Source organism: Maylandia zebra, linkage group LG16 (assembly GCF_041146795.1).
Source record: "Maylandia zebra isolate NMK-2024a linkage group LG16, Mzebra_GT3a, whole genome shotgun sequence".
In the NCBI taxonomy this organism is placed as follows: domain Eukaryota; kingdom Metazoa; phylum Chordata; class Actinopteri; order Cichliformes; family Cichlidae; genus Maylandia; species Maylandia zebra.
Window position 1 is genome coordinate 23,101,375 of NC_135182.1, and position 24,668 is coordinate 23,126,042.

The window sequence follows — 24,668 nt, forward strand, 5'->3', positions numbered from 1 at the left end:
GATTGGAAAACTCACAATGGAACATCATCACTCATGAACTCAGCCTGGCTTTTATTTTACTTCATTACTATTCCTGAAGACTGCTTAATACCTAATAGAGTTCAGGCTGTGTTGAACAATTAATGTGGTCATACCAAAACACTGAATTGTATATGCTCTGTTTTTGTCTTGTATAATTTATATATTCAGTGAACATTTGCACATTTCAATAAATAAAGAAATGAGGAGTGGCTTAATACTTTCACACAGGAATATACATGCATTTCTGTCTCTCAAGATCTATCTATCTCATAAATGAGATCTAGATAGATATTTATGGAACATTTATGTGTTACCAACAAATAGCTGAATTCTTTTTTGTAACAAAACAGGAAAACAGGTAGATCTTTGAAGGAACGATTGCACCCGTTTTCAATTTTCTTCAGAAAATATGCGGCGTGGCTTTTGCACACACACAGCAAAAAATAAATAGAGGACAATAAAAGAAGCACTAAAGAGTAGGGGACAAACAGAAGAGCCAGACCACAGAGGTTTGGGTACAGTACAGCATTTATTCCATGCAGTTGTTTGCGCTGATTTAATTCTCCCAGTTACTCGTTGCACTGTACACTGGATAATACAGGAAATTGACAGGATTGGTTGATCATAATGCCTTTCAACAGGAAAGAGGATAGAAACAAGAGTAACAAAGAAACATGAGTCCGATAACACAGGACGAGGCAACAGGATGTCCACAGTTAGAGAGACGATTTCACAGAAATTTGAATGCAAGTTGTTTGTTTTTTTCCTAGTAAGAATGAGAGGAAGTGGGGGTCCCCGCAGATGTACCGAGGTCAGCATCGCGCATCCCTCCAGGCTTCACGCCTCATTTACACTGCGGAGACAGCCCACTGACTGACTTATGTTTGAAAGTGGTTCCTAACAACCTACGATGAGATAATTACTGATGTAAAGTCTGCTAAATCAAAGCTAAATGACGAATGGTCCCCTGCAGGGTCAACGTGACGATGCTTTTGTTCAACCACACACACAAATACTGTCCTCTTCCCTGACCAATTCATTGTGCTTCCTTTAAATAATACTTTCCAGGAGAGAAGTCGTAGGTCGTGACATTTCTGAAGCTGCCTGAAATTAAAAAGAACACTATTCCTCCTCACCAGTCATCCAAAATAAATTAAATTCAACAATCATGTAGGCCAGCTACAAAGAAAAAAAAAAAGAAGATCAAAATTAAATTAAAACTACACAACAATCATACTTCACAGGATATACGCCAGAAAGATAATGTTATTAACAGCTTGATCGGATTACCCCGTCATTACAACACGCTGGGTTATTTCACACGAACGTAAACAAGAGTGAAGGAGGAGGTTCGAGGAAAGGCAGAAGGTGTAAGCCTTTCTGAAGCTGTGGAGCAAAAGGCAGTCCGTCCATCGGCGTTAATAATCACCTTGTGCTGCTCGGGTTTATGACTCACACCCTCCTGTAGTGTTCAATACTGATGTGGGGACAGACTTCAAGAGTTTCCTGCTCAACCAGTCCGCTGGTCATCAAGCTCGAGGCTTTGCCAGAGCTGTGCAATGACAAAGAGAGAGAGGGAGGGAGGCGATAATGGGTCACATGACATTTACAGGTGTTTATGTACAGCAGTAACACTGAGATGAGGTCGCTCCGGTGCTCCGTGGCCTCGTCTCTGGCTTATGTTCCTTTATATGCAGAATCTCAGCCGTCTGCACACGCTTGAGCCGGCAGCTTGACATCATTATCGTTAAATTGAAACTGGCTGTTTGTCAGCTTGAAGATCAGATCAGTGAGGATGATGACAGAAATGGGGCTTATTAAAAGCAAAACAAAAGAGAGCTCTCTCACAGATGCAGTATCCCTTTTCAGCGACAACCAGAGAGGTAAAAAGTAATATTGTTCTGGATAACCATCAGGAATTAAATGATGTTAGTCAGAAAAAGGGATGAGTTAGGCTTGTGTTATGTAAATAACCTAACTGTCGCCATCTAGTGGCTGCCCATATATTGCTCTTGCACAAAACCTGACCATCCCAAGCAGCAAAGACATGGCCACAAAAACAGGGCATTTTAACAACGATATTCAGAAAAATTCAGAGAAAACTGTTTCTGCTGGACGAAGAACTGCAAAACAAAAAACATCAGCGCTTTGTTTTGAATCTTTATCATACCGTTTAGCAGCACAGGGTTAGTCATTTTATCACCTTTCACAGAAACACAAAATAAAGATTCCCTCTGATCACATGTTTAAAGATTGCTTTTAGGAGAAGGGTTAGCTCTGTAATCGTGAGATTTTCCATGCATGTATATGGAGTTTACAGGTATGGCTGTTATATGCTAAAACACACCAAGTGCATCACCATCTCATCTTCCTGTGGACGGTCACACAACTTGTCATTAAAGAGAACATTTCATTTAAAGGCTTTTTCTCATACTTTTTTTTTTTTTAAACTTTAAAACAATGTCGAGTCCTGACTGCCTTTCAAAAAAAAAAGCAGCCGTGCATGTTTGTGTGAATTGGAAGTCTTTGGAAAAAAATGTAACTCTAAAGTGCGAAACATCTCACCATTACACAAAAATTCTGAAACCACCTGTGGTATGTGCTAAAAGCCGCAACGCTGATTAGACTGTGCGCCACACTAAAGATCGGAGATGGCCTGAAAGCTGCAGGGAAAGACCTCGAACCAACCATGCATGCATTTTATCCGCTGAAGACACAACTATAAACCCACAAACAACCAGAACAGATTCTTGACAAAATATTAAAATTAGCATTTAACTTATGATTTTTCTAAATTTGAGCCCCGTGTGGAGTTTGCATGTTCTCCCTGTGTTGTCTCTGCGTATGCAGGCTTCAGGTTCGGTTAACAGGGGATTCCTAACTAGCTGTAGGTGTGAAATGCGAAGCTCCAGCCTCCCAATCACTCCTTTTTGGATAAAGAGAAGGAACTCTTTGAGCTCTTGCTTTTTCAAACCTTTGATTGCACTTTACTACATGCACTAATGTTCCAAGTTATTAGGAAGAAGTGTAGCATTTATTTTGATTTTGAATCATAAATGAATAAACCATCCAGATTTAAGGAGGTGTGTGTGCTGAGGAGGACAGAGGACATTAGCTAACCATAAGCCTATATTTTTTCAGATTTTTTAAATAATACATTTTTAGTTTGGTCTATATGCTTCTTAACCCCTTATCACAACACATGACAAAATAATTTTCATCTTTCAGGAACCATTTGAATTTTCTCTCAAGGCAAAATCAGTTGAGGAGTGCACATGGTAACATCTCGGCTTAGTTGGTTTTACTGTCCGTGTTCAGCCATCAGTACCTTGTGAATGCTTTGTGGTACCGTGACACAACAAATATCCCTGTGAAGCTCGTGATCCCTTCTTTCTGAAACCCTTTGAATTGTGTCTCTGGCACAAACAGAAACAGAATTACGGTCATTTAAAGAGCTCTTCTAAAAGGGCCCTGCAGCTGGGCTGATGGTGAAAAGAGTTAAACTGATAAATTATTAAACATGTGATCAAAGGCACCTGTATTTGCATGTGTTTGGTGAAAAAGGATTAACCAAGAAACTCTTTAACTATTTGGGACTACATAAGGAAGTATTTTAAGAAAAATAAATAAATCTGGCCTACAAGATTCACACTTTGAATGTGAATGGATTAGTGTTTATTTAAGTATTTTAAGTGCCTTAAAGGAAATTCTAAAATCCCACTCTGGACTTAAAAAAATAGCCTCTATAAGCAGCTCTGACGCCTGGCGCTCTCCGCTGGCTACCAGTCACTGTGCTCGCGTCTAGCCAGCTAGACATGCAAGATCCTGAACAAGCGACTTCTTTCTCACTCGTGTTATTGCTGTTATAATTCGCAAATAATGACCATTTTGGACATCGGCATAATCCACCCTGCTAGAAAATGATCCGTGGAACATGCCGAACCTGAAGATTTCAAGAAATGGGATACTGCACCTGGATGCCTCGTCTCCACATCCCATTAAAGTCTGTTACAGCAATAAAACGTTGAACATCAAGGCTATCTGTAAGACCTTTTCGAGTATTCCTGCATGGTCCTTAATATGTGCCGCTCAAAAAACAAAAAAAAACAAAACACATTCCTTCATATAATTGGTCCAGTCCAGTTTCACAGTCCTTGAACGATCCTGAGATGAGACTTGAAACTGTAATGTCTAATGGAGAGGAAAGGACTTTGCGTTGTCACACTCACATTCACTCACACTCTCACACACAGATAACTCCCTCAGTAACTCTGCCTGTGACATCTGATTGCTGATGACGATGACGTTGGCATGTCTTTAAGAGAAGGACGAGCAGAGTCAGAGAGGAAGAGTCTCTTTTCTTTTTTCTTTTTTTTCCTATAGCTCTCGGTCACGTCTTTATCTCCGATGCTCTGTCCGCTTCATGCAGTCTTGGGGCAGCGTTTTCATTTCGCGAGCTGCAGAAGCATGCTTCGACAGCTACGTGAGGGCGGGGGGGATCCTGAAGAACAGACACATCCGGTGGTTTCAGGGAGGGAGAAAATCCAGTTGCGAGGCAGGTTGTTCATGCTGGTGTTCACAATGTTTTCCATGAGCTCCATGCTCCCCACTTTACTCACAGTGGGGAGGCGGGGTGGAAGCGGAGGAGGTGGGGTACTGGGACTTGATACTGTAAACTCATGATAAAGCAGGTTGGTCAGGCTGCAGTATGAGCTGAGCGATTGCTTGTTGTTTGGACATGTCTGTCCACAACAGTGAGATGTTGAAAGCCGCTTTTATTCTGGGTCAGTCACCTGAGAGACCAACTACTGCAGTTATGCATCTCCCCACTTAAAGCCATCATCTTCTGATTGATAAGCCCTTCTCATCATTATCATGATCATCATCGTCATCATCTACACCGTCTTCCAGTCCTGGTCTCTCTCCATCACAAAGTAAACCCTTGTTTGGATTCAAAATGTCTGTTTATTTCCTCTCTGTTCAGATCAGAGAAGTCTCATAGCTCCTGAATTTTCCTTCAGAACTCAGACAAAAATAAATTATGAACGTTAAACTATCTATTGTACATTATCATTCAAAAGGGAATCCCTGCAATGGGTTGCCTGAATGCTGTGCTAGATGAGGGGTGGGGGTCATATGGGAGAGATTACATAGGACGTTGCTATAGGGAGCTTTGTTTCCAATGTTTGTCCTCTTATTGCTGTATTTTCTGCAGAGCAGAGAAGGACATGATGGCCTCCAGGCAAGAAAGATGATGAGCCCTTTAGGCAGGTTCACCACGAGGAAGGAGCCCCGACTTTGTTGTTTCTAATAGTGGCATCGGAGCACTCTGCTTCTGACGAATCGCAGTCCGAGTCCCCAAACTGTAGCGGATTCTGAGAGACAAAAGGGAACAAACAGGGGAACATTAAGAAAGATCCAGCATCAGGGATGATTTGAGATACATTATGATCTCAAGAATGAGGTTTTGTGCAATGCAGTAAATAAAATAAACATAAATTAATGTTTCTTATGACTCCAAACAAAAAGGGTTTGGATTCATTAGTTCCAACTTTAAATATGACAGGCTATTTGTATTGCTGACATATCCACCCCTTTATGACCACAGTGGGTGGATGTGCTGCCGGCAAATCTGTAGCAACTGTGTTATGCTATCATGTGAATATGGACCAAAATCTCTGTGGAATGTTTCTAGCACCTTGTTGAGTTTGTGCCACGAAGAACAGTTCTGAAGCCAAAAAACGGGTGCAACCCCCGCTTCTTTCAAGGTGCATGTAAGATGTACCATAGTTTATAATAAGGTCAGTATGGACTGATTACACCCAAACAGCCCCTGTGACTCAAAAGCTCAGGCTGCAGACGGCTTTGCTCCTGCTTGTGCATGGGGAGCAGCTAAAACCACTTGTTTCAGGCAGAGGATGAACTGATGAGCTGCAGGGATTTTTTTTTAAACTGAGAATCATTCAAAGCTACTGTAGCAAAGTTCAAAGATAAAAATATAGAATTAGAAATGAACACATTCGGTCCCCTGTAAATGAATAAATTAAACATCAAAGTAAAATGATTTAATGCCCTACATACGAATACAGAGTGTGTTTATCAGTAGTGATAGAGCAAAGGCTTACTATTAATAAGTGATGTGCATAGTGTCACATTATTTCAGTCTATATGTAGAAGCCCAGCCCTTTAAACCATCTGAGAGCCTTTATTTGGCCACAGAAGTGCTTTCAGCTAAATGCTCATATCCGCATGCTAAACCCATTTTGGTAGTAATCCTTTAAACAGCCGCTCATGGTGGCGCTGGAGGAAATGTTAGGACACCATTAAAGTCAGAAGACCACATGGTCTGGACTCGTGTCTTTTTACAAAGCTGCTGAGAGCTATCTGGACTGAAGCGGTGGATCTTACCACCCTTCGAGCTACATCTGCATAGAGATTCACGCAAACTGACCTCGTAGCTGTGTTCGTCGGAGCACAGCTTCCCCAACGAGATCTGCGTCTTCACCCTGCGGACGGCACACTCCTTGTCAGAGAGGCCGTCTGACTGGGTGGAGATGTCGATGGGGATGTCCGGCGTGTGGGACAGCAGCTCGTCCAGGTGTTCCTCCTGACTGGCGCTCAGCCTCTCCAGGGGTCCGCTGTGCGAGTGGTCACTGGTGTTTCCTTCCTCTCCGTCAGACACCGACAGGTTCTCTGAGCTGAAAGTAGAATAGGACTGGAAACTGCTCATACAGCGATGAGGTCTGTCAAGGAGAGAGGGGAGAAAAAAATGAAAAGAAAACTTCCACATGGTTACTGCAGCAGTTTCTTTTGAAAATGGCTCCTAGTTGATCTGCTAAAGATCATTTTCTTTTGCTGCAAACTAAATGACCTTCTGTATTCACCTCTGTCTCCTTGGAAACTCCACTTCACTATCCACCTCTCCCTCTTCTTCTTCGGATGACTCATCACCACCCTGAAAAAGAAGCGGTAACAGCTTTTAATCCCACACAAGCACACGTTACATACTCATCAGCGTAAAGCTCTGCTCACCTTCCTGAGCGGCCTGAGAGTGCGGGGCAGTGCAGAGGGCAGTGTGTGCGCGTTCTGGGATGCATCCTGTTCCTGCGTCTCTGTCTTCTTTGTGGTCTCTCCATCTGAGACTGTGTCTTTGTTGTGCGCCCCCAGAGAAGACTGGTTGCCCTCTTGGGTGTTGAGCAGCGAGTAGTGCGGCAGCTCTGGGTGGCTTGATAGGGGAGGGGTCTCCTGACAGTGTAGACAGCCGGGGAAGGGGTGAGCCTGGCAGCAGGGACATAAAGAACCAGCACCAGCGCCTGATGCAGGTTTGGAGCTGGTGGATGAAGTCCGCTGTCGCGTGTCTGCATCCACAGCGGTGGAAATGAGGTCAGGACTGGAGCCAGAAACGCGGCGCTGCATGTGGTCAGTTTGAGGGCTACGGAGGGCGGCGGCGGGGCCGAAGTATCGCAGGTTGTTGGCACAGTTGACAACAGCCTGCTCGCGACCTTTCAAGGGGAGAAAGTTCCCCTCCGTTTGAGGAGGGTGGTGGTGGTGATGATGGTGGATCGGTTGCTCCTGGAGAGAGTGGGTTTCTTCTGGTGCTCCAGCAATGGGTTTCAGCACAGTGGAGAACTCGCTGTGGCTTCCTTTGCTGTTGGCGCGGCGGTGACGAGGCTTGCTTCGGTACCGGGCTTTGCCAGGAGGGGTGGAGACCTTCGGGCTAGCAGACAGCGGTGAGGGCGACGGGAGAGGGTCTACGCTAGGGATGCCATCAGAGCGAAGCAGGTCTGGCCTGGAAAATATGAATTGTATTCAACAGTTCATTTAAGTATTTAAATGACACTCTGACCTGAACTGCGATAAATCACACATCTGCAGCTGAACCTACAGATACATGAACGTGTAACTTTTAATAGACATAATACGTTTGAAAATCAGACCTTTTGGTGGGAGGCATCCCAGGTTTGTGGGAAATGCTTCCTTTCTTCTTGATGAGCTTCTCCACAGCGTTGGATCTAACGATCGGTCGGACTAAGTGGCGCTTGTAGCTGCCGGGATATTTCTTCTCCACCGCCTGCTCTCTCCTACGGTGATGCACAGAACTAGATTTAAGTCAGATCATGGGGGAAAAGCAGTCACACTGCACTTTAGTTAAACACAACATAGCAAACATTAATGGGAAGTGAAAAGCATTCCTGACAAGTAAAGCTACATCGAGGAATCTGCAATAATTTAAGAAACTCACTATTTATGTACATCACGTGTAAGTCAAAAAAAGCAGAGACTCATAGGAAAAATCTAAAAATACTGACGATACCATTCAGATCATTTTTGTCACTCTAGCTAGCTGAACATGCTTTCAGTTCTGTTGCAGTTTGTTACTGGAAATGTTGAAAGAGGAAATACGGGCACAATGAGAGCAGGATACTAGTAAAGCACAGATATGACAAAAATGTTTATCGACATACTTCATCAGCTCCTTTTCTCGGACCTCCAGCTGCAGCATGATGGCACTGAGCTCCATGTAGAGGTTGTTGGCTCTCTCCAATTTCCTCTCATAGTGCTCCCGGATGTCCAGTGCATGCCTGAGAACATGCATGAAATGCATCCAAATGTTCAACTCCAGTAACTTCTGCTTTATGTACAAATTAAAAACCATGTCTTCTATTAACAAGCCACATGTCTGCTCTCTTTTCCCCACACACACCTGAGTTCATCCCTCCTGCGTCGGATCAGCTCCTCGTCCAGCCTGTGGATGCAGGTGCCTTCACTTTTGATCTTCTCAAAATGCTTCTTCACCTCCTCCCTCCATTCTGCCTGTAATATGGACTTACACAGTCAACATGCAGCCAGAGCATTCACTGCACAAAGAATTACACTGCAAAAAGCACACAAAGTTAAGGTGTAGTCTTGCATTTCTCAGTATTGGTCCAGACCTGAGACTTAAAGTAGGTCTCCTGAGGAGTTCCCAGAACATCTGCAGAGGCGATGTCGAGATGTAGGAGAATCTGACGAAACGACGGCCTATTCCTGGGCTTTCCCTGCCTGGAGTTCATGAAAATCATGAAGGAAGATACACAGAGTATGTTTACGTTCTAGCAGTCATCATATTTTAAGTGATGTAGTAGAAAAGCTGTTTTTGCTCACCATGTCTGTTTCATGAGGATTTTAAACCCGTCCGGGCACGTGGAGGGGACGGGAAGGTGGAGACTGTTGCTCCCGACACCCCAAATAATAGCGGATGAGTCCACATCTTTGTAGGGAATCTCTCCAGTCAGTAGCTCCCATAACACAACTCCAAATGACCTACAACACACAAGCAAAGATGGACAGGTTTCATTGCAGAAACATGACTATTAAAGATGACACTTAAAACATCCTTTTCTATGATGTGGAAAAGCTAAACATTGCTTCATATTTCTTCATCTATTACTCACCAGATGTCTACTTTTTCAGACACAGGCTCATTTCTTATCACTTCTGGGGCCATCCAGGCCACCGTCCCCGCAAATGACATCTTTGTACTTTTATCACTGAGCTCTTTGGATGTGCCAAAGTCTGAGATTTTCACAGTGTCGTTGTGGGTCACCAAAACACTAAAAGATGCACAAAGAGAAAACACAGCAAGGTCAGTCTATTTGGTTAAGAGGAGTGTAAAAAAAAAAAAAAAAAGAAAGGAAAAAAAAAAAAGGCAGACAAAGCAGGATGAGTTGGCCCGGGGTTAAAACATTCAGGCTGATGATGATGATAATGCACAAGTTTTTACAGGGCATGAGCTTTTCTTTCTTTAGCACTTAGAATCAGTTTTAAGCCAAAACGACTTCGCTGATAGAGAAGCATCTGAATCACCCCATTAGTCGAATGAGTCTGACCTTTCCAGCACATTCAGACTGCTATTATTCTGCTGACTAATACAGTGTGCGGCACTGCTGCAGCACGATGATATTGATTAGAGATGCAAGCGTGCAGCGGGGATGAGACAGAACAATCTGTCATACTCTTACATGAAGACGAGTAGCTTTTGTTAAATTTGAGAATGGTATTTGAGTTAATGTCAGACTATTCAGAGCAGAAAGGATGGATTGTGTGAACACAGCACTCATGATGCACCAGGAAAACTATGCATTTCATTCCCACAAAAAAAAAAAAAAAAAGAGTAAATAACTTAAATTTGATTTGGGTCTACTACTGTGTTTTCTCAACACAAATGTATAAGATGCTCCTCCGTCAGAAAGTTAATCAGCTTCCTGCCCGACAAACTCACTTAGGAGACTTGAGGTCTCTGTGGATGATCTTGTGCAGGTGTAGGTAGTTCATGCCGCTGGCAATGCCTGTGGCCCAGTCCACCAGCAGCCTTGGGGTCACTTTCCTCCCCGCTCTCAGCACCTCATACAGCTGACCCTGGGCACAGTACTCCATGATAATGCAGTAACAAGGTGCCTGGGTGCACACACCCCTGACACAGAAAAAAAGACAGAATACATGTTAAACACACCCAGAGCGCCACCAGATGAAACAAACGCGTCACGCACAAGGGCGAGTGACTGTGGACTTACTTGAAGCTGATGATATTGGGATGCTTGAGCTTTCGCAGGTGTTTAATGTCCGTCTCCTTCTGTTCTCGCACCTTCTTGATAGCCACTTCCTCGGAGCGAAACTTGCCCAGGAAGACGGCACCCTGTGCTCCGCTGCCGAGCCACTGCAGCTCTGAAATCTCCTCGAAAGGAACCTCCCACATGTCTGAAATCAGGTTAGCAAGTTTTGTCAAAATGACCACAGCATCCTGGTACTTTGCAAAGTGTACATGATGAACTACATGTGTTCTTTAGCAACTTTTTTGTCAGTAATGTCAGTAATACTTGCTTTTCAGAACAGTGTTTTATAGGCTTAAAGCCCAAGGATAAGGATGTTTGTGTGTCTTTCATTTCGGTTTATATAAATGTGAAGCTACTCCTACAAGTTATGAAGAAGGAAATACTTCATATTGGTTTATAGCAGTGGTGTCCAAACCCAGACCTCGAGGGCCGGTGTCCTGCAGGTTTTAGATGCGTCCTTGATCCATCACAGATGATTTAAATGGCTAAATTACCTCCTCAACACGTCTCGAAGTTCTCCAGAGGTCTGGTAATGAACTAATCATTTGATTCAGGTGTGAAGACCCAGGGTGAGATCTAAAATCTGCAGGACACCGGCTCTCGTGGCCAAACCTGCTCCATAGGTTCAGATACCTATAGGTACCGTCTCCATCACAGCAGGTCTCTTATCTTGTAAAACCTTCTTTCATCCTTGCTGCTATCCTTCTGTCCCCTAACACTCATCTCCACCCACTCCACCCTGCCTGTTCTCTCCATTTCACCCCTCTTGTGCATTGCCCGTCGCTTTGGATGGCTGGCATCGGGTACTTAAACACATCCACCTTCACTACTGACTGCATCTTTCTGCTTGCCTCCCTCTTATTCACACACATTTTGTCTTCCAATATTTTTGTTAAACCCTTGAATTATAGCTGAAAGTCTGCACTTTGATCACAGCTTTCAAATCCACAGTGGTGTAAATTTCCACAAATGACCACAAAAATACACCAGAAAGTACATATTTTATAGTTCTTACCAATATTTGTATAAATAAGCCTTTAGCTCCTATAAATGTCTTAGACCTTCAAGTACTGAATCATGCTGTTTAAGTGGTTTTAGAAACAGAAGCTACGACCTCTAGCCCAGACTACGGCTAAGCAGCCACGAGATCCAGCCCAGTTCTGTCTGACCTCGACTCATATCCCGTAGCTCTCGTCCAGCCTGAGCGTGCAGCCCTGCGGCAAGGTGAGCCTACCTTTACCATGACCTCAATTCAAACTGACAGCTGTGCAGCTTCACTTGCAACAGCAAAGCGGCGAAGCCAGGACGGGCTATTCAATTACAGTTTCAGAATACATTAGGAGAAACAAGAGGGAATCTTTTGTTCGTTTCTCAGAAGTTTCACAGGTACGGGGACATCTGAATTAAACAAAAAGCATTTAGCGTGTTAAACTGATGCAAAACAGAAAGATAAAACCCAAAGTTTACCTTGCTGTTGTAGCTTGTATTCAGTAGAGTAGGTCTTCCCAATAATGTTCCACACAGGCCGCAGGCAGCCAAAGAGCCCCTCTAAGAAGCCTCCCGACCCAGGAGGGGCTCTTTGGAAGTGCAGCTTGATGTCATCAGGGTGATGCGGGAGGTTCGGCTTGCCCTCTCCATTGTGGTCCATTGGACAGTCCCCCTCTCCCATATGCTCGTCCATGCCGCTGCCACATCCAACGTGCTCATGGGATGCCGGCGACCCAGCTTCCTCGTGGTCCTGCTCCTGCAGCTGGAGCACGCTGTTGTCAAAGTGTCCGCCTTCGCTCCGAGTTGAGTCCACGCTCAGGGCTGCGTTTGGTGGACTAGTACCGCCCAACATGGACTCCTCATCCTGGCCAGGCGTCTGCAGCAGGGGAACGGGCAGGTGTGTCGGCGGAGCGAGGTCTGTGATGATCTGAGGAGGTAAGTTGGATAGAGGGGCCTGAGGAGGCTGCGGTTGGGAGTTAGGCGAGCTGGATTTCTTCATGCTGTCCCCAACCACAGTGAGTTTGAGCTCCTCCTTCAGCTTGCCCACCAGTAGACTTGGACAGGAAGTCCAAGAGAGCACCTCAGGGGAGCTGCCCATGGTGTCGTGCATGTGTATGGGCTGCCCAGTGACGATGAGTGGGACGTGTCCTAACACACTGGTTTGTCTAAATGCTGAAAATCACCTGAAGAGAAAAACAGAATGAGAAACTGTTAACTAGATTAAAAACTACAAAAACAGGAATGCAATTAAATACATTTACATAACTATAGTCACCTCAGATAAAACATAATTAAAGCTGTCTGCATGATAGGACCCTATTACGTCCTAAAACAGACATGAACACCTCTCATGTCCTCTATTAGATCTGCAGGGATTGACAGAGCATTAATGATTATTATTTTTAGCTACACAGTGCAAACACTGCAGGGTAAATGATGTTGGAAATATCAGAAAGGCATCAATTCAGTGCGGAAGAGACAACACTGCAGAATTAATACTAATAACTCATTTCTAGGAAACTTATAGGAAACAGTCGGCCGAAACCAATCACACACACCAACCGAGGCTTTTCTATTATCTCTCTGAAGCAGTAACACTGTAGACGGGATTAAAGACCTTGCTGTGTATTAGGACTGCTGAGAGGAAGACATCTGGCACGAACAGCCCATTCTCAGTCTTAAAGCCAACAAAGGCCCAGGCAGCCGTGAACACGGAGGGTCAGAAACCGACACAGAATCACCAGGTGAAGATCTTTACCATCCTAATGTGTCTGTGAGTCAGGAAGGGACACAGCATTTAAAAATAAACGACAAAAAATATGCAAATCCTCTGTATGCACTTTTATATTTGGATTTTGATATTGTGACATATTTGGTAAATGCACTGGTGCTTTTATAAAGCTTTTCTACTCTATTTAAGCACTCAAAGTGCTTTCTTTCTGCAAGCCTCATTCACCCATTCATACAAGCACCCTTTTCTATGTCTAACTTTATATAACCTGCTTGCTCTTTATAAAACTATAACTTTTATCCTAACATTTACAACTTGGGGTTTGGTGTCTTGATGAAGGCTATTTTGACATGCAGATTAGACCAGCCCTGCGAAAGATTAACGGCTTGTCCAGGAAGTACCCTGCCTCTCGCCCCATGACAGCTGGGATAAGCATGAACTGGATGGATGGATGGATGGCATAATTATAATTCTTTGTTAATTGAGGAAATAAAATACCAAATCACACTGACAAATTGCCTATTGCATCCACAAATATTACACAAATACTTCCACGTCCACTGATGGTGACGTGGCAAAAGCATAAAATCAAAATAATAATAATTAAAAAAAAAAAAAAAAAAAACATTAAAATTTTGTTGTGTTACATAACACTGGCTCACATGATCTGAAGGTTAAGGTTTGATAGTTTAATAACACTAATCAGGAAATAAATCTGAAAGATCATCCAGCTGGTGAACCCCGAGTAGAGATCATTTCATCATGCATACTGATCCAAAGGTTAAGCACAAACATTCATGCTCAAGCACTTTTTGCCTGATAACATCAGGCATAGTTAAAAATTACCAGCAATTTTGCAACGTGACAAACAAAACTATTTATTACGCAACAACAGAACCAAAACTATCAACATTATTCACCTTCTGCTACCAATTTTGCAACTTTTAAAAGGATCGGTCATTTCCTAAAAGGCAGATTTTAAAGAGACTGTGGGGAACTTCAGGCAATGACTAATTTGAGTGCATTTACGACAGTAGGATGAAATATAATAAAAACTATGTTTGGATAAAAACATAAAGTAGTTAAAAAAATTAACTCCTGGTTAATTATTCAGCAGCAATTTCTGAATATTTTTAATATTATACTAAAATCTCTGTGTGTTTGATTACTACTCATTGCTTCTCAAATATAATATTATTTCTTACCTGTGCTGAAGCCCTTTTTCCTGTAAGTGTACCTACATTCATGATGTAGTAATTGGGTTTGTAGCCGCTCATATATAGCAGGTCAGTGTACCTGGACTAGAGGTGTTCTGTACGCACAGTGCATTTTTCCAACACTGCCACCAGGAGTTGCCAAAGTCAAAACCGGTCAAATCCTCCAGGCCGAGGCTTAAATTTGTTGCAAGTGTGCCGCACGCTGTGTTTTCAGACAAACAGATGGCCTTTTATCCACAGTCTGACTGTGTTCATCTACCCAAAAGGGGAAAAAAAGTGAATCAATCACTGTGTAAATGACACTTGAGCTTTTTCTCTTTTAAATCCACAAGGACAAAAATCCAATCATGCCTGAGCAAGCTGTAGAAAACAGAGGGTGTGGGAGACAGAGAGAGAGAGAAAGGGACATAGTGAGAAGCTGCACAGTGCGCACGGTCACAAAAGATCAAAGTCCAGGAGGGAGGAGACAGAGAGGCAGAGCAGTACCCTGGCTCTGTGTTACGTGGAAGGAGGACAGTCATATAGTCCAACTGAAGCCAGCGTGGTTTATGTTGCTCTCTGCAGCACGGTCGTAGAGCTCCTCCACTTGGCACGGGTCAAAGTACAAACAAGCCCTGATTACTCGGCTGCAGATAAGTTCTCTGCAGACAAAGCTGCAACAGACTGCCTGGAGTCCCGACTTCAAACTTAGTTTTAATCCCACTTTTATTCCAAGCTTCTGTTCAATGCTTTTTGCAAGTGTTCGCCAAAAGCATGTACTGTATCCATGTATCTACTGGACGGGTAACATGAGTGGTGTGAGTGTGGGGCGGCTGCCAGGAGCTCATCTATAATGCAGGCCTGTCTCTAAGCAGGCTGCTGAGAGTGCAGGGGAAGGAGAGAATGCTCTCTCAGGTATCCAATAAATCCGTCCCTTCCAAAGCAGAGACAAACGAGCTGTACGAGCAAAGGCCCATGCTGTAATTCCACCTCACAAACGGCTCTCAGAGCTGGGCTTCTGACGTGGGCTTGCTGTGGGTGGATAAGGCTGACTGGACAGAAACATGCACAGGAAGACCTAAAAATTAACACCTTTTTACTTTTTTGTTTTTAACTAAATCTCTTTCCAAACAACAAGAATCTTTAGTGCCTTTATTCTACAAATCCAGCACCAAGAACAGGAAATGGACCTCTTGCTCTTTTCCATTAATCTCTAATGGAAGATCTCTATGGGCGTAGAATCCCATGAATAATGTCTGTGCTGCGGGTTTCATTTCCACAGGCATTTATTTACAGGACTTTCCGAAAGAGATCGTGACTGAGTAAAAGGACAAACCGACGGAGTGTTTGCACGAACTCGGTGCTGCTTCGCAGAAGTACACAACCCACTTATTTAGCAGAATGAGTAAAATAAAGAAAGAAAGGGAGGAAGAGAGGGAGAAATTATCAGAGGCTGATCATTTAATCCCTCTACAGGGCTCTAGAGACACGCTTGTCCAAACACAGACCCTATTCAGCCCTCCCCCTCAATTTATCCTCCACATAATTCCTTTCATTTCTTGCCTCTCTAAAGGTGACCTAAAGCCTAACAGATCATGACATGTACATGCATAGTATATAGATACAACCTTAAAAGAGCAGAGCAGCACTGCCGGATAAACAGCTCACTGCAATTGGTTATTGTAACGCTTCATATCCGAGTGCATACAACAGCTGGTGGTGCAGGGGGATCAGGTTCAGGGAGCACACATGCTCACACACACACACACACACACACACAAACAAACACGCATACACAGATAGACGCACACATGCCCAGGGCGTGTCTGGCGAGATCCAATAATCCCACTACTCCCAGCAATTCACGGGGGAATGCAGTTTTTTTTGTATCACTCAGCAAAAGCCAGTATGGTTGTTTAGATCCTGCTTCAACACTCTGTGCCAGCAGGACGTTCAGCAATACTTTGAGCGTAAACGCACGTACACAGTCCACCCGCAAAACGCGGCATTGCGGGCGGCATCTGCGTCTCTGTGCTCCTCATTAAGAGAAGCCCTGCTGGGACCCATAGAGGGAACCTCCCTTCAGGTGACAGCTGCGACCCCCTGACAAAGAACCAATTTAGCCCCTATCCCACCACATCATTCACACGTTACCATGTCAACACAGCATCCGTCCTGACCTTCTGCTTCCAGTCGCACTCAATCTCATCCAACACTTGGAGAGGCTACAAGCGTGAAGGCTGTAGTTGTAACATGTGCTACCTTGTCTTGGACACAGAATGATATCTAGATCTGGATTTGGTTTTTAGAATATCAAGATAATGTCACTCAAGCCTTTTTTTGTTTACATTTTATACATATTAGCAAAGATGTGAACTGAAATAGCAACAAATCCTCTAAAAACATTCCAGGATACAGATACAGACGTGGATCAGCATCAAAAGTCAATCACGTCCAACTTTAGCCTAAACTCACCTCCGTTAAAACCTGAGCAATCCCGCTAACAAGCAGACAAACTGAACCAATCACGTCAACTCGTCCACAGAGGTCACGAGGACGAGGAAAACCATATCATTCCACTGATCAGTTCTTCAGCTTCCTTTTGAACAATAAGATGTCAGAAGAGAAGTAAACATCTCACTTGATGAGATACTGGAGGTTCAACAGCTGCCCTACAAACAAAATCAAATCGCACACATGCCTACAGCACAATGAGGCACAGCCTTTCACATCCGGTCATTCCTGAGAGCTCATTTCTGGGAGGAAAGAAATACCTGCAACAACAGAGCACTTTCATGCCTCCCACTTCCCTCTTGTCTTGAAACAAACATGAGTGAGAGACAGATGGTGAGAGCAGCGCTCGTCTTCACTGAGCATGTGCTCGTCTTGGTTATTCTGGGTCATAATTGAACAGCTGAACTCTGATGTCTGTGCTTGTTTCTCTCCTCGGTGCACTCTATGGACTTTTGCGGCCTCTGCTTATCTAGTGACTAAGCAATGGTGTGAAATTTGTAAACATGCTGCTCATATATTTCCATAAATTCCTCGGAAATGTGAGCTGCCCGGTCCTGATTTGATAGTCGGGGATGTGGTCCGACGTGTAAATCAGCTTTCGCTTGCTATCAAGGCCTGCCAGAGGGGATTGGACAGGCTGCCGTAGGTGGGTGAAAGTAATAATCTGCTGGTGTGGGGAAGAGCTGTGGAAGGGAGAAATAAACGAATCTGGCACAGCGCTCGGGCATCTGCCGTCACACGGCTGACATTTCCCACTAATACCCTTTTTTCATATTCTGATTCCCTCTGCTGACTCACCTGGGCGGACTTAAAATACCTGTTATTGGCCGAAGGCGAAAGCGGGTGACAGAACAATAATCCCTGCCCGTTTACCTGCCTGCTCAGGGTCTGACTGGCGTTGCTGGTCGAATAGGAACAAGGTCGAAGCTGCCGCTAGAAGCCACAGGGAAAGTGCCAGGTGGGATCATGTGTAATTGGGTTTGTTGTGAAGACTAGATTGAGTCAGGTGGAGGAGGAGGAGGAGAGGGGAGGTTAGGTGCATGAATGAAAGTGGCAACGAGAGGCGATGAGTAGGAGGGAATGAAGAGTGAGTAAAAACAAACCCGAAGAGTGTGCTGTCAGCATTCAAACCCTCCAGATGACCAACAGAATGAGCACGACTGTGAATCATTAGCACTCCAAACACACACACAACTTGTGCCTCAAATAGCCTCATCTGGTACAAGCCAGAATCGGAGAAAATAAATAACTGAAGAAAAGCTTGTGCGCCATCGACACGTCACACTCTCTCCCTCCAGCCTCTTGGCAAGGCTGCAGACAGCACTGCAACCAGGACACAATGCCTAAAAATCTGCAACTATCTGGCATATGCTCCTCTGCAAAACTCTCAAGGCTTCAATACGAGCCTTTCTAGTCAAGCAGACTCTCTGCTCCCAGTGATGCTTAGCAATAAAAGCTCTACAGAGGTCTATTTATGAATACTAACCACACTCCCACACACACACATCCAGATAGCTGATGAATTCGAACAGACAGAGAGGGATGGTGAGGCCAAGGAGACAGTGGAGGGAGAGACTGGCTCAGAGAAATGTAGATAAAGGTGGAAAAAAGCAGATTAAGAAGGCAAAAGGGACCAAAGAAGCTGTGAATGAGGCAGATAAAAAGGAGGGTGGACTGCAGAATGAGTGAAATCAGAGGAAAAATTAAGACGAAACAGAAAAACAGACGTTTTGCTGTTTTCCGTGGCTGCTCGCGGCGCGAAACTGTACCGACCACGCTCCAGCGGGAAAGACTCCCAGAGCGACAACAAAGGACACAAGAGGAGCCGGCTCCATGTGAACCGGGCCTGTCTGCCCTGCACGACCAGGAGACAGCGGCGCGCGCGCGCGCGCACACACACACACACACACACACACACACACAAAATACTGCACAACAGGGCAGTTGCTGCCACAACAATTCCCCTTGTGCTCTTTTAATAGGGACGGCCTGCCTGGCCCGACAACAACAAGGAGAGAGACAGACACACAAACAGTGACACCACAGACAAACATGCATATTGCAGGAGCCTGCCTGTGACTGACACCGTTATAATGGCTGAAATATGAAAATACACAAAGCCCCAGCTAAAAAAAAAAAGAAAAGGAAAGAAAAGTGGGGCAAGAGACTCTAAGGGGACCAAGTGGGTGTTGTTCTACATGTTCTTCCTTCTGCTCAAAAACAGCCTCTCTAGCACAGCAGAAAGCCCAGAAAATCAATACACATTAGTGTTCCTGTTATCTCCTGGCTTCATGCTTTCCCTGCTTGCTCTTAAAAACACAGCATGCATGTAAATCTAAGCAGTGAACCTCCCCCAATCAGCAAAGTCAGACACTCTGGAGAAAACCCCTCATAAACATGAATATCCAGCTTTTTATTTATTTTTTTTAATGCTCTCTTGCAAAAGGACGGCTGGATGTACGTACGCTGGAGTCGTCCCCTCCTCCACCTCCTCTCCTCTAAAGCCTGGCTGCTGGCTACTCATCTTGTGTAGTTACATAAACATGCTTAGTAGCAGAGGACAGAGGTGGGCACACACAGAGCTCTCCTGCTGCCAAGTAAATACAGAGGTTGATGTAAAGAGCTGCAGGAAAGTCGAACATGGCGAAGCGGGCAGGGGGACGTTAAATATGCGAGAGTTGAGAATGAGAAGCAGTGGAAGGAAAGTCAGTGTGGTTTGGAATGACCGTGACTGTACACAAAATACATGTGGCCCAGATAAGTCAGACTGAGGGGGAGTTATTTATCTATTTATTTATTGTTATTATTTATTGCATTTGCTGGCAAAAATAAAGCAGGTGAGGGCGGGTCTGTTGCCCTGTATCTTTACCTACATCCCACCTGTCCTTCAGAGGGCACAGAGAAGCACTGCATCAAAAAAAGAAAAAAAAAGAAAGAAAAAACCCAAAACCCAGCAGCGGCGTCACCGCTGATCCTAAAATAGCTCCAGCACGCACCAACGCACGACTGCTCAACACACTCCTGCAGCACTGCTACTGAACAAATACTGACATGTGCTCTATACACACAGACAGACTCCCTGCAGATGTGCGATGTGCAAAAGAGAAAAATCATACCCATAAGCATGAGAAGGACAAGTACCTCCACATTACAGTGCTTCCACTCAGATGAACGGCAAAAGACATAGCATCAGCAGATTACTCACAGCAGACACGGCTCAGATTCATGGTCCTCTCTCAGCTAAGGCAGGGATGTGTGGAGGGGGGGAAAAAGCCGGGCGAGAGGAAGACCGAACTGACAGTCGGGATTCAGAAGAAAGGAAAAAAATAATAATAAAAGAACAGGAGTGAGGGAGAAGGCAGAGGATGGAAGATGACAGACATTCCTCTAACTCCTGCAGCACCTGGGCTGTGAGTGGGAGGGCGGCATAGTCACCAGGACGATGAAGACCTGCTCACGTCACACTTTTCATGAATGGAGCCGTCTGACGCAGGGAGGACGCAGCTCAAAGAGCAGAGGAGATGGGGGGGGCGGAAAGGGCGGAGCTTGTTGCACAGACTCAGAAAGGAGGAGGTGCAAACGGAGATGAAGAGGAAAGCAGAGGAAGAGAGATGGAGGAGGAGGAGGAGGAGGGCATGCATTTCAAAGCAGCACCAGCTGGGAACAGAAGGTTAGGCTGCGGTGGCGTCTCCGTAAGTAGGACAAACTGTTTCGGCATAGGAGAAAATCCTTTTGTACCAAATCAGTTCTTTCACGCCAATTGTGTCAAAATCACAAATGTCTGCAGGCTGGATCCAGTGAGGACTATCTATTTGTCATGAAATACTGCCCCCACCCCCCTCATAAAAGAAAATTGGGACAAAATATCTTGCTTTGCAATCACGTCCGGTGGAAATTAATCCCTCTGCAGCGCCAGTGTCAAATAACAACACATGTTCTTATTTTTCAGGCTTTTAAATAGCATGAAGGGTTTGCTAAAGGTCACAATTAGCACAGCAGTAGAACATTTAGAAGCTGAAAGTCAGAACCAATTAAATGAGTTAATCTAACTAAACTGAAGTCAAGATGAAATAATCTCTAACAAAAAAGTGTTTTTAAAGAAATTAGGGACCACCTTAAACACACTTCACCAGTGTGTTTCATTAAATTTGCAATTTCTCCATTACAAAGTATTTTTACTGTTTAAATGGTAAGTTTTCCCCCAGTCTTTCTGTGTTTATAAGAATATGGAGTAGAAAAGATCCCTGGGATTATTGAGAAATATCAGCAGCATCACAGCTGAGCAGGGAGCAGTGCGGATTAAAAGCAATGTCTTTATATGAATATCTAGCAATAAAACAGAACTCTATGAAACACACATCAATATCAACCCACTCACATATTCAGACAAGATGCCTTTAAACCCCATTTACCCCCACAGGTGAGCAGCTGGAAGAGCCACACTTCTATCTGTACTCTCTAAGCAGACTTTCCTTCTCTCTTTGGCCTCAGATAAAGGAAGAGGTGATCAGTGTTGATGAATGAGATTTAGCTGAAAGCACAGAAGTATAATTTGAGCTTTCAACACAAAATAATAACTTGTGAATAACCCTGATTAATATCTTCCACACAGATCCGACGGCCAGGCTTGCTCCACTTCCTCAGTCACCTTCTAGAAGCCATCACTGGAAAGCAGCACTTCAAAATATCAGGAAAACTCAGTAAAGAACAATAAAGACACTGAATAAGGACATTACAGTGTACCAATACCACCTCTGTGATTTTCTCCTACAGAATTACAGTTAAATGAGGTCACATCCCATTCATTACACACATACACAGCTGCACTATGAACACATAAAACCACACAAGCAGTCAGAAATGTTCCTGTAAACTGTGGTCATGTGACTTCAGTTATCGAATCATTATGACCATTATAACTAGCACAGGGTGTAAATGCTCTGCACTGCTGCTCTTTCTCTATATTACATAATAACTGTTCCAGTACAGTTTAACTTCAGGTTCCTGCACAGGAGGCTTTATGCATGCTCTCCTCATTTACATAAAACACCTAAATCTACAGCTGAAATTATTAGAAAATGTATCAATTAGTTATTCTACAGGCAACAACAATGCAAAAAAAATTACTGAGTATCTACATATACTCAGGTAAACAAGATGGCAAAAAAAAGTCCACTCAAAGAACTCAGGGCACAGTTTCATACCGAAGTCCTTACTGCAAAGGCCAGGCAATTACCTGCGTGTCACTCACTCTCTCTCTCCTATCCACTCTATACTTCCCTAAGTAACAAAGGCCCAAAATGCTAAAAAATGTAATAATAATAGTAATAAAAAGAATAATCTTACAGCAGTAGGGGTTTAATAGCTTCAGGGCTGAAAAACTACGATAGTCAGAGAGAAAATAAAAAGGTCAGAACGTCAGGAGAATTGTTCTTTTCTCTCACCAAAAGGTCATCTATCGTCTCACACAGTCTCTGACACCCTCCCCTCAGTGGGCACCATCACTTCGGCCATTATACTGGTCAGCACATGCTTGTGACTTTGCATGTGTGTGAGTGTGTTCATTTACTGACCTGTCAGGTGGTTTCTGACCATCTCAGAGGTCTGCAGAGCGGGAACTGGATTCAGCTTCTCACCTGCAGCATAAACACACACGGAGCGGTGAAAACGGGGTTCGTGCGAGCAACATGTTCCACTTTAAAGGCTTAAATAAGGACAATGCACTGTAAGCATGATGCACAATTGGAAATGCTGCCAACATTTCCACAGTGACATTAATAAATCAACTCAACGGATGAGTCACCAGATGAGAACGACACCCCCCTTTCCCCAGACTGCTGAGGGAAGGAGGTGCAACTAGGGCAAAGACAAGTAGCGGTGGTGTATCTGTCTGTGAGTTTGTGTGTGAGGAAATGGCACAGACTGACACTGACTGCAGCCAGAGGGAGTACATCAAAAAAGACTGATAGAGAGGGAGGCCTGCGGGTGAAAGGAAAAGCTCGGGGAACAGATGATCCCCCGAGTGCTCTTGTTTCAGGCCAAAACCTCTGGGGAAGAGGATGCTGGGGAAGGGCAGCAGGAATGTAATGATGCATTGAGAGTGGGGGGGGTGGGGGTTGGGATATTGGAGCCGCATTGTCCAATCTCTATCGTAAAGCCACACCCCAGCAGGGGCCCCTGCCAGAGGAGGCAGCCTGGTATCCTGGGGCAAATAGAGGCAGAGGCGTCCAAACACTGCCTATAAATGGCGTGAAATGACAGTGAAATGAGTCACGGTGCAGATGGCTGTGGATGTAAGCTCTGACATTAGGGAACAGTGAGTGTGTACTACTGGATTTGTTAAAACTGCACTTTTGTGATGCACGGTTTAATAAGTGATATGTCAAGCAGTCATCCCGCCCCCGACGGGAGAGAGAAAGTGAAAGGTATTCTTGCTGTGCGGGTAAAGATACACAAGAGTTCTGGTTAAATATTGACAAAAAGGGACTTTCAAGTATCAACGGGGAGCTGGAATAAAATTTTGGCTCTGTTTGTTTAGCGGGGACAACAAACTCTGCTCTAAAGCTGAAACTGAATTACAAAAACACGCCAGAAAGACCCCGAAACAGAAAGTCTTAAATCCGCTGCTTCAGTTGAGTTTAAGACATGTCTTCTATAAAATCCTCTAGTAAATAATGGTAAAAAATATAAGTTGAAATGTCTTTTCCCACAAAAACACAACCTACACTTTTGGAGCTTTATAATAAATACAGTTATAAAGTCATAGCATGATTACAGCCATTGAAAGCCTCTGTGTCTGTTTGAGCAGTGATATGTTCCCGTAGATTTATTGAGACATAAATTCAAATTGCTTTGTGGTGTATTTAAGGACACCACAAAGCAGCACAAAAACTTAAAACACTGTGAGTCAAGGCTAAAAATCAGACCTTGCCTTTACATTTAAAATAATTGTCTCATTTAATTTCCTCCATCTAACTTTGCTAATAAGTCTTGAATTCATTTTAATGTTAATGTTCCTCAAACTGAAACTTTTGGTTCAGGTTTTCTCCTGAAATGCTCACAATTTTCATCTCAGCAATGCATGAAGCACAAATAAAAAGGTTACAATGATAAAGTCATTCAAAAAAAATTCAACAAGTACAAGACTGCACCATGTAGATCAAAGCAATGCACAGTACTTTACCAAGGTTCAACATAAATTTTACAACTAACTAGAGCTGGGCGATAGAACGATAACGATATGTATTGCGAAATAACTTCTTCTCGATAGAAAAATTAAACTATTGCGATAGACCTCACCGTTTCTAAGTGGAATTGACAATTTAGTAGTCTGTTTCGTTTGTTCCATTTTGAAACTTAAACGCTTTAGAGGCTGCCTTTTGTGTAGTTTGCAATATTTGCCTTTATTTATCTGAAAAAGTCTCATGTTCCTTAAGTACATCTACCCTGTTGAACTTATTATGGGAAATAAATATTTAAATCAAAACAAGCTGCTGATTATTTCACATTTTACTTGTGAGCAACGGCACATTTAAATCTTACAAATATAGTTATTTGGCTTATGTTGTGATATAGATCGTTATCGCCTGAAACGGAAAAAAAAACAAAACATATCGTGATATGAAA

At 43.8% G+C, this 24,668-nt stretch overlaps 1 protein-coding gene across 7 annotated transcripts in view; it reads right to left on the reverse strand.

The window, feature by feature from the left end:
- Positions 1–531: 531 nt before the first annotated feature.
- map3k13 (mitogen-activated protein kinase kinase kinase 13) overlaps positions 532–24,668 on the reverse strand; it is a 36,968-nt gene continuing 12,831 nt past the window's right edge. For 2 of the 7 annotated variants that reach the window (XM_012920293.3, XM_076875107.1), the window contains exons 2-15: positions 22,616–22,678; positions 12,081–12,784; positions 10,575–10,758; positions 10,283–10,474; positions 9,456–9,614; positions 9,166–9,324; positions 8,955–9,063; positions 8,726–8,835; positions 8,487–8,603; positions 7,959–8,120; positions 7,054–7,810; positions 6,906–6,976; positions 6,473–6,764; positions 532–5,396 (exon numbers count right to left, since the gene is read on the reverse strand). In XM_012920293.3, coding sequence (XP_012775747.1) covers positions 5,295–5,396; positions 6,473–6,764; positions 6,906–6,976; positions 7,054–7,810; positions 7,959–8,120; positions 8,487–8,603; positions 8,726–8,835; positions 8,955–9,063; positions 9,166–9,324; positions 9,456–9,614; positions 10,283–10,474; positions 10,575–10,758; positions 12,081–12,711 — 3,045 coding nt within the window. In that variant the 5' untranslated portion in view covers positions 12,712–12,784; positions 22,616–22,678 and the 3' untranslated portion in view covers positions 532–5,294. Of the gene's footprint in view, positions 5,397–6,472; positions 6,765–6,905; positions 6,977–7,053; positions 7,811–7,958; positions 8,121–8,486; positions 8,604–8,725; positions 8,836–8,954; positions 9,064–9,165; positions 9,325–9,455; positions 9,615–10,282; positions 10,475–10,574; positions 10,759–12,080; positions 12,785–13,218; positions 13,853–14,537; positions 15,651–20,247; positions 20,625–22,615; positions 22,679–24,668 lie in introns of those variants that run through there. The other 5 variants (XM_004555460.4, XM_012920295.5, XM_012920298.4 and 2 more) reach the window with 5 other exon arrangements.